General features: G+C 41.0%; 1 protein-coding gene across 5 annotated transcripts in view; it reads right to left on the reverse strand.

The window, feature by feature from the left end:
- The window catches only part of diaph2 (diaphanous-related formin 2), a 372,939-nt gene that overhangs the window by 346,938 nt on the left and 11,276 nt on the right, over positions 1–14,725 (reverse strand). For 4 of the 5 annotated variants that reach the window (XM_030103494.1, XM_030103505.1, XM_030103488.1 and 1 more), the window contains exons 3-5: positions 13,311–13,343; positions 12,215–12,391; positions 3,712–3,816 (exon numbers count right to left, since the gene is read on the reverse strand). In XM_030103494.1, coding sequence (XP_029959354.1) covers positions 3,712–3,816; positions 12,215–12,391; positions 13,311–13,343 — 315 coding nt within the window. The remainder of the gene's footprint in view (positions 1–3,711; positions 3,817–12,214; positions 12,392–13,310; positions 13,344–14,725) is intronic. The other variant, XM_030103500.1, reaches the window with a different exon arrangement.

The raw sequence follows: 14,725 nt of genomic DNA on the forward strand, positions 1-14,725 counted from the left end.
ACAGTTCAGTTTTTATGCTATGCTTCAAATACTATGTTCCACCTTATTCTCACCAAAAGTACTATTAAGATCTTTTATTTACCTCGTGAGAGCAGAAATTGAGCATCTATACCATAATGTCAAGAGAGGGAAATCCACAGGGGTCAGCTTTATAGATTACCCCTCAATTGAAATACGATTATCACTGCCCTTTTACATAATGGGGAAACATTTAATTACATCAACACACATCAGTATGATCCCCGAGGGCTTGAATGATCCGAGCAAATGTAAAAGCTATAAAAAAGAATAAGGTGGCACACTGGTATTCACATCAAACAAACTGATGTTTTAATAAAGGTGGGATAGTAACTGGATGATTCCCCCCCCCCCATTCTAAGACCCCTCCATGGCACCCTTCTAGCATGAGATAAAGCACATTTGAATGTTGAACAAGGAAAATAGCCTCTGTTGCTCCTCAAAGTAAATCTGAGAGATATGCGGAGGTTTATTAGTATAAAGGGGAAATTTCAGCAGTTTTTAATAATGCTGGCGCACATTTACATAGAGGATAAAAAAGAAGAAATGAGGTGATAAAAGAAAGGCAACTGTTCATGCAAAGCCGATGGTCAAGGACGCCTGCAAGACGACACACTCCTGCAAAAGCAGAGTCGGATTGCACTGAAACACATCTCATATTCAAATGAACACGGTCAATGTAGAATTCTCCTGTGAAAACACATCCTATTTTGTGTTGGGGGTAATTTGCTAGACTCCTGCTGAGGCACCCTGGTAGAGAACGGGAGTGTTCTTAATCTTGCCGTGCGACAGACTGGTAGAGGGGTAGCAGCTCGCGAGGCACGGAAGGAAGGGAAGAAAATAGCTTTGACTTTCCTTTGAAAGACATATTTTACAAGTGTAAACAAAGTAATAATGAGTTTTCTCTCATATGAGAAATCATTCTAGGCCTGTCAACTGTTTAAAAATGGTAAATGGTATGTCATCATGCGTAAATAATTAATATGCACACAGTACGAGAAAAGCGTACCTTGTAAATAAAAAGGGAATGTTTTTGTTTTTTTGTGGAAAATCAAAGCATATGTTTAACTGAGCAGACAGCAGAGGAAAAAAAAAAAAGGCCAGACAACACTAAGAAATAAATCTTGTTCAGCCTCAATTTGGAGTATTAAACTTTCAGTTGCAAATAATTCTGAGCCTGAATGCTCTGCAGCTGCTGTAGTTTAGAAAGGGAAGAGAGTTATTTAGATCTGAATAAACAAATCGGAGTGCTAGTATGAGAGTGAGAGCTGGAGGCCATCCTGAAAATCCCACTTCTGTGTAATTGTTTACAATATAACATACATTTAAAGCCGGGTACTTCGGAACGAGTCATTATCTCGCCTGTCAGAACCTGTTAAATACCATCTTGGAAAGGACAAACATGAAGGAAAAACACTTTCAGACCTTCACCAACACTGCAATCCCACAATGAAGGCAGATCACTGGTAGAAAAAGACTTGGTTACATTGAGAGTGAAGACAGAGAAACTCCAACATGTCCAAAATGCACCTCTCCCACAAAGAACGTTTCCAATCCAACACATTTTTTTCATGTCAACAACAACACATGCTCCTCAGCACCAACAAGCAGCATTAGCCCCTCATGACATATGCAGGCTTTTACATGCATAAACAAAGACACGAGTGACTTGACACAAAACCTGCCTGACTCAATCCAATTTATGTTTGTCGTATTATTTGGGAGGTATATGCGCAGTTTGCGCACAGACAATTATGTAGTCTGGACACACAAGAGTTCTCACAGCAATGAGTGCTTATGCTACAGAAACCAGAAAACACACTATTCAAGGGAATATTGAGCCTGAGAACACTTTCAGGCGGGTTGTGTAACATTTGCCGAAGCTCCAGGCTGCAGAGATCGAACTTGAATCTTCTCTTAATACATTTATTCTCCTTTCACATATGAGAGTCTCAGAGAAAGACGGGGTGTTAATTTTGTTTAAGGCTGCATTCAATTATCATTTCATTAACCCGAAACAGGGACCTCACTGAGATACATGTAGTGTTAAAATCTCGACAATGTCTGGAATAGATTCATGTGAAAAACTGCTTTTACACTTTTGAGCACCACTGTAGATCACGGTTAGACAGAAAAAAAGCAACACCTCTTCTATTAGTATTCAATATCAACACTATTCTAACATGTATTCCATTTATCATCATTTTTCCATGATTAAAAAAAGAAACATGAAGAAATGAGGAAGTCCTATACTGTCATGTGCCTGAAGGAGGGGAATCTGGCAAAGAATGTGAAAAGTAAACAACCTATCTCCTACACGTGAGCGTGGTTCGTTAACGCTTCAGGATCGGCTGTTTCAGTTTATTTCTTTGCCTCGGTAAAACATATATTGAGACCTGCAAAACAACTGCTGTCAGCACAGCAGCCTCCATATTCTCCAAGAGAGTGAAATAAATGGCCTGCTCCTGTCTCCCTCTCGTAGTTACAGGAATAGTATAATGTCTCTCAGTATGAGGGAGATTTGCTTGCTGTGTCACACTGCTGTCTCTAAGTTGGTGTAAGTTGTGTATTTTTTTTTTTTTATGTATTACTGGAACATGACATACTGTGTGGAAGTACAGCTGTTCTACAGTGTAACTGTACGCACACGTCTGTGAATCTGCAAGGGTACATCATCGCTGACGCCCGACCATCGCCTTTCTTCAATCCTATTAAAAATGATAGCAGGGGGGCTGACAGACATTACATTTTGTCCTCTGTCCTTTGACTGCGCGGATTATGTTATTCATTTGAATAAAATATCAGTGCTCAAAAAGCATAATGGGCCCTGTGAGGAATTCAATCATCTCGGATAATCATCATTATCAATAATGCCAGTTAATTACCATAACAATGAGGAAGGTAATAAATGATGATGTCAAGAGAGAGCTACCAGGCTCAGGAAACAATGAGGACACTGATCACGGCTGCTTTTTTTTTGTGTGTGTGTGTGTGTGTGTGTGTGTGTGGGTGGGGTGGGGGGGGTTGTTTTGGTTTGGGTTTTTTTTTTTTTCTCCAAACTGACGAGTCTCTCATCTCCAATAAGTTGCCTAAAGCAAAATATGAAGACAGAAGCTCTTTTAATGTATCCATATAAAATATGTTTTTTTATGGCTATAAATATAAAGCTACGAATCAATAACATAAAATTTTTTGCTAAGCATTGAGCACAAACAAAAAAACTCCGCTAAATGCTGAACATGATCACCGCATCTGGAACACGGGATTGATTGAGATGAGCCTTACAACACAACAAAGAAAGACACTGACCCCCGCAACATGAATCCACATGCACAAACACAGACCAACATTTTATGCAAGCACATGATTGGACGAGCGCCGACCATCCACCTAGCATTGAGTGAGTGAGTGAGTGAGTGTTTAAATCCAGTAGATTGTGGCACAATGGGGTAAAAAAAAAAATGAAGAAATTAATCAAACTTGCAATCAAAGATGTGGCTCTCAAGCATGTGGCGTGTGGAAAGGCAAGGAGGAGTGAGAGAGAGTGCAAGAAGGATGACAAAGCAAGCCTCAAAGCGGAGCGTCGGGTTACATTTGTTCTGAACTGTCGAAGGAACTGCCGTGATATTTAAGCATCCTCACAACAATTATAAGCAACGACTGGAAGATATTCGAGCAAACTGTGCCACTTACAGATTTGGCAGTGGCTGAGATGTACTGGACCACCATCTCACGCTTGGTGCTCAGGTCCTTTCCACGCAGAGGGGCTTTGCGATCCTCGTTCAGGTTCATGTCCTCCTACATGAAATAAGGCAAAGAAAAATAATATTAAACAATAAGTAGCCATGAAAGCAACATGATGTGGATTTGTTTTAATCTTACTGTTGATGATCCCATATGTTCATTGAATTTATTTTATTATTCTCTTTTTTTTGTAATTGCATAACATTAATTCAGTCTGTAAACAGAAAGTGAATGATTTGAAATCCTGTGACTCACCTCATGATCAAACAGTTGAAACAATTTGCATCTCAAAATAACAAAATCTAATAAGAGTGTATCAAAGCATCTGTACTTCAAAAACTTTGGCTTTTTAAGTAGGTTATTTACAGTCAAATTGTTTCGGTGGCAAGAAGAAACATTTTAAAGCGACCAACAATTAATGTTCCATCTCTACTATAACCCCATTAAATGAGATCCTGTCCTTCTGTGGTTGAATAAATTTCTTTTCTATCTATCTTCCTTTGTTAAAGTCACTAGGTACGCCAGCAGAAAATAATGGCAGTAATAATTAGTCCTTGAAACCAAAGTGGCAAGGCTGCAGCAATGAAAACTGTACAACCGAAGTCTGCACAGGAGAACAAAATCAAACAACACTGCCTCCATTGAGACCATGCAATCACCTCAGATAGGCTGGGTAGGCAGCATTTGCGTGTTATTGGGAGTATTATCTTCATGCTACTTTAATTCTGCATCACAAAAAAAGGTCTTTCATGTGAGAGACATCAGGGGATAGAGTGAAGGCTGGACAGAGCACTAAAAGCTAGGGAATGACATGATGATTAGAATGGAGGGGGATGTTTATCAGAAGCACTCTCTCACAAAGAGACGGCTGGAATGAACAGAGTGAAGGAAAAAAAAAAACATCCTCCTCAGGGTTTCGAGATGGTGACGGGAAAGCTGTGGAGGCATGCTGCCCTCTGCTGGAAAGCAAAGAAAATCATGTCCTTCAGAGGAGCTGATCTGATTTGGCAACAATTCCCGCTCCTTAGTAAAAACCCACCTAATAAATGAAGTGTATCACTGCTAAATAAGAACATTTTATTGTACAGAGGTCTGAATATCACACCAATCGTAATTTTATTGAAAGTGTTTTGCTTCATTTATCAGCAAGGCCTGGTCAGGAATCCCATCCAGGGGCACGGTGACCTAAATTCCTCAAACCACATTACTTTTCGTAAAAACCCTTCGAGCTCTACAGAAAAAAAAAAAGACATTAAGACTCTTTAGTGGCGTGAGAAAAAGATGCAGCCTAAACTTTTTTTTTCCCCCCTCCAAATTGATAGATTCCTCACCAAAAGAAAACCAGCAGGTTTTTAATTAATCTCTGAACCCAGCTAATTTATCTGCTTAATTGGTATTCAATAAAGGAGGCAGAAAGTGGCAGGGCGAATACACTGTAGGGAGGGGTGCTAGAAGTTCGCCTGCGGGACGCTTGTCAGGCCGCGGGACTGCAGGAATGAGCCCTCCATGTTCAGCCTCCAAAATGATTAATGTTCTTTTATTAATTAAACCCTTACAGGGTACGTAAAGAGACTCTCAAGATATCATGGCTGCGCTGCTGGTGGAACTCGTGAGGGGCTTCCAGCTTGTATCGACACTGGCAACACAAAGAGTTATGTATTAAAGAAATGTGTATTGATGCATGCTGTTTCATGCTGCTCTGGCATGCCTGGCTAGGAATTTCCTAATTGTTCGACAGTCTATATTTGCTGTGCACATGCCAAAAATAACCGCTTTTTGCAACACATGGCAAATTAAGCATTGGTATTCCCGTCCATCCCAGTGGACAGACAGGCTGCGCTGTGCCTGTACTGTATATAGAAAAAAACATCAGGATAATGGCATATTGTTTCCACTGTTTTGGCTCTGTATTGCAGCACAGAGGACTCAGAATGAAAAATGGCTGAGGTTAATGAGCCGACCTTCAGCTTTAGAGCTGAGGTTGCTTACGTCGGTATTGGGTGAGCAATTTCAAACCCCTTCTTCATATATATTTATATATCCTGTGGTCCAGTGCAACACGGCACAATGCTGTGCTAAATACAGCCAGGGCAAGCAGTGAGTTTTTAAACAGTGTAATGTCTCTGACTGGCCAGTCACTTCAGTCCAACCGAGCAGGTGTTTCTCTCACTAAAGACCAGTCCCCAAACAAGCAATAAGCGAAGATGGCTGAACTACAGTCCTGGCAGCGGCTCACCGGGGAAGATACCAAGCATCTGCTGAAGTCTGGATTGTAGATTTAAGGCAGCCATTAACTGCAACAGATTTACAGACGACTGTTACACATTTTGACTTTGTACATACTCGGCCGTTTAAGCTTTGGGCGCGACCTACAAACTCTTCTCACTCGTGTATGAAAAACAATTTGCGTACGCTTCATCTGATGTCTGTTTCATTTGAGACTCGGTGTGTGTGACTACAGAGATATTTCAGCAATGCTTTGTGTACTTAAAAAAAAAAAGTCTATTTCAGATAGAAGTCTCGCAGAACTTATAACAATGCAACGGGCGTCACCGGAGACGAGAAGGACAATAAATGGATATCATCACATGAATCAGAGGCTGAAAAGGCTGCAGAGAGTCCAACCTTTGGGAAACAAGTGGATCCATGAAAAGCAGAGAAACTATGAAAAATGTTTTTCTTCAACTGTGACAAATCAATTATTTTGTCCTCCACACTCGAGTGTGATCCATGAGTGTGTGGGGGCACACGCCATAATTCTCCTGGGGGCTGGTTTTAATGTCTTAGAGCAGAGTGGAACTGCTGAGGGATCACATAGGAGCTTATTACTGAAAGTCTTCATCCTGTCAATGGCACAGAGAGAGAGAGAGAGAGAGAGAGACGCACAAAAGCATCAAACTCGCCATTGCAGTACTGCACCACGACAATCTCCTTCCACTGGTCACTCTGTCTCTGCAGGTGCCTCAGTAACGATCCCCAAACTAGAACAACATATCTCACACTCTTGCAGGTTTGTATGACACAAATAAGATAGGACCAGTAATATTTACCTTGTCTTTTCCTTCCTGCGACGATCATTATATTGATAATGAAGATTTGAGCTGATTATGAAGAGGGATGGAGTTAAGTCAAGGTTGAGATTGCCCAGCCTGCTGAACGCAGATGGAATGAGTACGTGTGTTTTGTGTAACTGTGTTTCAGGGCCGAACCTCTCGGATTGGCGTCTGCTGTGGCAAAACACAGCTGGCTCCTCAGTGAGATGCAAATACTGGACATTTCATCAGTGGATTTACTGCTGTGCATATTGATGACAGGCTCTGAATTCCAACTACGCACATCTTGGGAAACCAAGTGACAAAACACATAAAGATGAACACAGCGCCCTTCTGAAGGCAATGCTGAAAGCAAATGCTTTATTTTTTTTTTGGTGCAATTCAACATTTCTCATACTTTTCATGAATACACCCCTGTTCTCGATGGTTGGCTTCAAAAATCCAAGAAAGTGTTCGTTTGCTTTCCCTCGGCACTGACTGAGTGTTTCGTTCTATATTTTGCTCGATCCCTTTGATGACCTTTCAGTAATAGGCGATGTGCTATTTAGGCTGAGACACACAGCGCAATGAGTAAACCACTTTCCGGAGGAAAAAAATTTTTTTTTTCACTTTTTCCTAGTCATTAATGCACAGTAGGGGGGCTCACTAATATGGCATGGGTCAGCCCTTCATTTGAAGCCAGCCAGACATCTAAAGTTGCAACATGTAGCGCGATAATGACAATCAATAACAGAATGGGTGCAGAGACAAAGACAGCGACAAATTGTACGGGCGCTTAACATGAAAAGGAAATGGGAAGACGACAAAGACAGACACATGCTGAAGAGAAACTATGAGCATCAATAAAAGCTTCCCACCATGATTATTTCTGTATTTATAACATCAAAGCAGAAAAGTTTACAGTTTATAGAGGGGGGGGGGGGGGTTCAAAAGTACATAAGTAAATAACCCTTTTCTTTTTGATTTCATTACTTTAATTACAATTCCCAAACCAAAGTGTCAAGGCCTGTCAAATGTCAAACCGGCAAACATGCCTTCTGTGTCATCTGTCACTGAGCAAATTGAAGCCTGGGTTTAATGTCACGCCGCTGTGAGCACAAACATAGTAATTGAGAGGTGAACTGAGTGACAGGGATGAGCACCCAGGCAAGAAAACACTGAGCAGCAGCCTGATGAAAACCAGGAGCAGTGGTCGCATTTCTCTGGCCCTGGCAATAAAGACTATTGTATGAGAAAAAAGGAAAGGCAGGCACCGTACCACACACACACACACATACACACACAGGCGCGTGCGTGCACACACATACACACACACACGCCCAGTAAGAGACATTATCCACAATAGTACACACAACCTATGCAATGAAGCCAGAGTAATTCAGCTCCTCACTTCAAAGAGATGGGCTGAAAGCTTTTTGTTAGATTTCAATCCTGCAGTACATGAGGCCAAAAATGCATTTCAATGGAGAAAATCACAAGTGTGACAGAGCTTTGACCCCACAGATGAGCACAAAGTGAATTTCAAAGTTTGGTGTGCTTGTGACTGTGGCCTAAGGATTACCAAGGTGGCGCGGCCGCTTTGCAAAACCTGAACATTTGAATATCGAATTTATTGTTCCTGTCATTCCCGCGAGCCGTGCTGTGCTGCAGTGGTGAGCACTCTATTGTCACAGCAACAAGGTCTCCAGCTTGAGATCTTTTTCTTCTTGCATGTTTTCTGTGAGCATGCACAGGGTTTCTGTGAAACTAATGATTTCAATTAGTCACTCTAACATTAATCTCAGCAATGTTCTTTGATTGTTCTTCAATATTTAAAATATTTCACTGAGCTATAAATATAAATTGAGATTATATTTCTTTTCAGCAAAATCAGAGGCAACTTTTGTTTTCTTTTCAGTGTTTTTAGAACTGCACTGCAGAGGGAGATTACTTTCTGGACCTTTTGAGAGTAGTTAGTCGGAGTCCAGGTCAGGCGGCGCTTTGACCGCCTCGCCACCGTATTGACTTACTTATATCACTTGTTGTTGTGAGAGGAAAGTGTCTGAGAAATGTACAATTTACTGAACAAAGTCAGATCAATACAACAAGTATGAGTGCATGTGTTACACGTGAAACTGTCTGATGTGATGGATTCTCGGAGTCCAGCTGGCGTGAGTTGGAGCACTGACAGGTGAAAAATAACAGAGGCATGCTGACAGTGAAAGGTTGAGGGCAGCAAAAAGCAAAAACAAATACCCTGTTAACAGCCAGTGAGGCACTGAGCACCACAGCGAACAAGACTTTACTACAGGAGCTGTAAGATGGAAGAGACAGGGATTAACTTTCTTGTGTTTCATTCGCTATCCTGAGTTTTTTTGACCTGCGAAGCGGCGGACAAAAGACGCCGAGAGAAAAACCCAGAATCCAGGAGGAGTAAGTCATGTGATCCAGCCACACGGAAAAATAGAGCACAATATTTTTCAAAAAATAAGTAGAAAATAAATTGGACGATCAAATAAGAGAACAGTTGTTTACTGCACAAACTATGTTCCCAAGAACATGCGCTGCCCTTTGTCGTCCATATCCTACACTCCAGGGACAGTCAAAGTTATTGCCATTATTAGTCTGTCTTTTTTCCAAATCAACACTGGAGCCCTTTTTTTTTTTCAGGCTGAAAAAGGACATCGCCTGAAGAGTTGCTCAACAAAAAGGGAATTCTGTCGAAAATGAAACTAGGTTGTCTCAGGCTTCGAATGGACAAACAGGACTTGTTAGATAAAGTCACAAGAGGCTCTGGTCTTTCCATGGGAATTTTAGTGGATTAGAAATGTATGGAGAAAAAGTCCAGGTATTGTTTTAGGTTTTGGTTTATTTTTCTGGCACTTTGTGGTCAATAAATAAGAGTATTCTTTATTTCTAAGTAGATAAGAAATATGCTGTCTCCTCGTTTGGGTTCTGTTTCTTTCTTTTGGATTTTGAGAACAATGAAATGAGCTGCACTGCAGCAAAGCAGTGCCTGTTTGTGGGTTTTTTTTGTTTTGTTTTTTAATGCATCTCACTAATATGTCCACTGTTTGCACTGTTGCAGCCTGGATGAAATTCAAGATTCGCTCATCCAGCTTCTAGATCAGGGGTAAAACACATTTTAGTTCAGGAGCCACATTAAGCTCAATTCTCATCTTGAGCAGCCGGATCAGTAAAGTAGTGCCACATCAACTTTTAAATTTAAGGTTTTCTGTTGTGATGGAGAATATTTGCATTTAAAATGTATATTTTTTTGCAAAACCAAATCATTACTACAGAAGTTTAGTACAATCTTAACATAAATCCAATTTTAAAGATAACATCTGGTTGTCCTATAGCTGTTGCATTATGTATTTTTTTTTTACAAACTCACCCTGACGGTGTGGTTCTGAGGCCACTTTGCTCACGATGAGGCAGCTATCTCTCATGGCAACGTCGTTAATATTTCATATCAGGTCTCAGAGTCGTGCTGACTAAGTTACTCTTAACAAACTTGCTAAAATAACCCATGTTTTCTTTGAAATCTTCATCATTTGCTCCATGATTTGGTCAGCCAAATGAAGCCATTGGCAGGTCGGCTTTGAACCAGGAGCCCAAAGTTTGAGCCAAACCCAACCGATATACATTCACATTCATGCATACAGTCAACTCAGCTTCATACATTCGCCTCAAAGGGGGCAAACTGGAGCACCTGGAGAAAACCCCGATCAGAAAAGCCTCCAGACTTTAACTGTGGACATTCTCACTGTGAGAGCTAACCACAAGTCACTACTGATTGCTCTCCGAAACTGGAATCATTTCAACGACTAATGCAACATTCCTACCTGCCAATCAGCGACTGAGGCGACCAAACAAACATGGTTCATATGAGGGGAAAACACTGTCGAGGGTGAGTGCTGGTTCAATCATCTCAATCAAGTAGCAAACCAAAGAAATCCCAAAAGAATTGAACTGCATGTGATACTAGTGGAGCAGAGAGAAGTTCCTTGTGCTGCTCAAGCAAACGAATCACCAAAAAAAGTACAAGGGCCTCTGGGCTCTGTCTTTTTTTTTTTTTTTTTTTTTGGTAATCTAATTCTGCCTTGTATTACAGCACTGATGCCATGGTCGCTAGGTGACCAGTGTGCCACTTCGCTATGCAACTGCAATCCCAGAAATGCGTTGTGGACTGTCTCTTTTCGTTAGCTTTACCCTGCAGACGACACAGTCTTAAGAGGACTCGTCCTGTGAACACTGAGAAGCCTGTGTCCTTTAAAGCTCGCAGCCCTTGGACTGATACACAGACACTGGATTTCTTTCTGAACTTCATGAGAAAAATTTCAGTGTGTAAACCACAATGTGACCCTAAGCGGGGACCGATACCGTGATGGGAACTTTCTGGATAAGCTACAGCAACACATGCAGTAACACTCACTGGTGTTATTGCCCAAGCACTGACATGCTTTACTTAACAATCCTCCACTGTTATTTTGGTGACTTTCAATCCAAAAAGACACAAAAAATATTTGAGTTGCAGCTAAATCTTTCTGTGGTCTTTTCTGGTTTCAAGTCTAATGCTGATTTACATTCACCAAACACCACATTAGAGACACTTGTACAATGTATTGTGATCGAGTTGCAGATATCTGACATCCATTCACCGTTAGAAAGTTGAGAATGTTCCGTTTTGCTCGTGACTGTCATTTCGGTTTGAACAGAATTAATAGTTTGCATTGAGAGTGATTGTATGGGCTTCTGTCAACATACATGAGAGGGTTTCAACATTATAAAACACACAGGGGGTGTCTGTCTATATAATGCAATTCAGCACCACCAAGCTCTTTGATCACAAGCAAAACTGATCATTTATACCTTCATAAGGGCTAAATGCACAGTTGATCATCTGTAGTGGATTGCAACACTCGTTTCGAGTGTGTCTAATGAAGTGGCTTGTGAGAAATTTGCTTCATATAAGCAAATTTTTTTCATTCCACTGGAATACCTATAAACATAAATAGCTCGACAGGAAAATGTTTTCCAGAGGAATAATACGTGAAAACAAAGTATCTGAAGATGTTGCACAGAACATTCTCGGACAGCACCGAAAAAGTAATCATTTCAATTTTGTCCTTTGTGCATCATGTCTGATCATCAGTCATGGAAGGACAGCTGAGCAGTAATTTACTGAAATTAAAATGCTTTTTAAACTGAAGCCTTGTGCCAGACTCCTCTTCACTAACATTCATGACAGCAGCTCTGCTTCGAGGCACATTTAAGGTTTTATAATATTAAGATTTTATATTAGAAATCTCATAGTTTATGATTCTGTGGCAGCGGAAGTTGGTAATGAAACTGTTCTGAAAGGCTACAGATGATCTAATGAAAGGGAGACACTGCAGGAGGAATACAAAACTTACCATCATCTTCTCGAAGAGGTCAATGATTTCTTTTTCTGAGAGGTTCATGGATCTGTCGTCGAAGAGGGGCTGGGGAACCGGCAGCTCAGTCTGGGTGGGGAGGGGATCTGTTGGGTGCTGGATAAGAGGTTTCTCCTTCTTCATCCCTGTTTTCCTGAAACTGGTGATACGATCTCGCTGGGGGAAAAAAAAAAAAAAAAAACTCACTGAGGATTCATTATTACCTCGCGTCAAAAAAATGTTTTCCAGTTTTGCTTCTTACTTGTTTTTCAAAAGAAAAGAAATAAGGAAACACGTTTCTCTCATGTGCAAACGATTCAGGATTACTTACCATCAAACCCACACGGATGATCTGGTGTGTGCTCATGTTATTTTAAAATACTGAAGCATACAATTTAAGCTTCAGCTTGCAGTGCAAGTAATTGCAAGTTCTTCATTTCTTTCATTACTTGACACCATGGTAATTAAAGCAGTGGAGTTCACAGTGAAAACAGAAAAAAGTGATGGAATCGCATGCAGACACTCGAAGTTAAAAGAAGAGGAAGAGCACATGCTACATGAATTGATGTGAAAAATTAGGATGGAGAGACAAACATGATGATGACTTACTACTGTCAGTGTACTGAAACAATACTGGAAGGATCAAATGTACATTAAGCTGGCAAAATATGCATTTTTGCTTCACGTTGGCAATTTATTGTAAAATGATTCACTATACAAGTTTTTAAATGTCAGAGCCTTTAAGTGAGTGAAGCCACTATAAATAAAAGTCAATTTAATACATCTATGATTAACTTAAACAAGCGAGGAATAGTTTGGTTCATAATCTAAATAAAATTGATTCAAATCTTGTTGGTGCAAATATCTTATATTTACTGAACAGTACAGAATACTATCACCAAAAACAAAATATATCTAACGATACTTGATGTACACAGGACACAATCTAAATCCGAAAAAAAATATTTAATCAATAAGCTTGTGGCTCATCTGATCCAACCGTTTGTTTCAGTTGATATTCTCATGCAAACGTGGCAAAACATGAGATGATGTCAAACAAAAACTAGTCACAGCAAAATCAAACCGAGCACCTTACCATATCATCAGCCAATGTTTTTATGTGTATATTCTGTTGGAGGGAGGGCACAGTGTGAAAAACCAAGATCCAATGACAAACACCTCCAGGTGCACTGTATAAGTCCCATCAGACACACACACACACACGTAAGGCATCCCGAGGACATTGTCTCACGTCACTCTACAAAAACAAACTAGGTCTGGAATCAACATCTAATTTGCATAAATTAGAAAATAGCACATGAGCTCAATTTCATAGAATAACTGTTAATATTACCTAATTTTCCTTATCCTTTATAATTTTTTCTCCTTGAGGTGACATGAGACTGGACGCTGTACATGTGTGCAATGTGACTTATACTTGATGAGCCAAACATATAAGGTAAATGTAAACATGTGTGTATTCAAAAAGACACACACACACAAAAGAAACAGAAAAAATGAGCGTTGAAATAGAGCTCCTATAATCCCACAGCCACACCAGTTCACCGCAGCAGCTGAAAACATGCAGGTTTAACTTTTGGATATCCTATAAATAATAGATTTGCTCCTGGCACTGCGTCGCAATCTGGCACGAGAAAATACTGGAGGGTTTTAAATGGCGAAAACATGTGTTCAGAAGAGCATCTTTTGTAGTGACAGTGGCCTGAACAATTAAACCCGCAACATCTCCGAATGCAGATGTTTATCTTCATCTCAGACACAATCAGACAGGGTGCTGCCAAAAGGCTCGTGGCTCGGCGAGGGACGGCCATTTGAAACACACCTCAAATGGGAGCCTCGGCAACACTGCCATATGCTGCGGCACCAGGCTGCAAAGCACTAATGAGTAGGAAGATGTGGGGTAGTGATGGCCATAAAGCCTGCCTCCAGCCGCGGATTTCTCCACTATTCTAATCAGGAAGCTACTGATGCTGGGGCGAGCAAACAGATTGGCTCTAACCTGCACCTCCCTCTGTGTATCTTCATCAGCTGTCGCTCTGGGCGACTCCGAGCAGACACTCAAACTGCCATATCCATCACTAGTTTTGTCTGCGGCGACTGATCAACAGTTGGGAGGCGAAGCAATGCGCCGCGGAAAACAAAGCTGCGGGTCTCTCCACGCCGCCTTCGTGCGCCGTTATCGCCAGCGAAGGTGGCAGACATGACATCCCCTGCAATGTCAGAGGACGCGTTTCACCATCGCTGTATGCCTCCGCTGCAGCCGCACCACCCCTCCGAACATCTGTAAAGCGAGGAATTTGACCTGAGCAACAACTTTTCCCATTTCCAACTCGTACTGTATGTATCATTAAGCCCAGCATTCTCTAGCAGCCTCAAACTGTGTGAAACAATAGCTAATTTTCAAATGGAGTGCTTAAACATTTTCTAATCAATTTAACAACAATCAAACCACTGTTTGGTTAATTGCCTTGACTTGAGGGCCTTTCCTTG

The sequence above is a fragment of the Salarias fasciatus genome, chromosome 2 (genome assembly GCF_902148845.1).
Source record: "Salarias fasciatus chromosome 2, fSalaFa1.1, whole genome shotgun sequence".
In the NCBI taxonomy this organism is placed as follows: Eukaryota; Metazoa; Chordata; class Actinopteri; order Blenniiformes; family Blenniidae; genus Salarias; species Salarias fasciatus.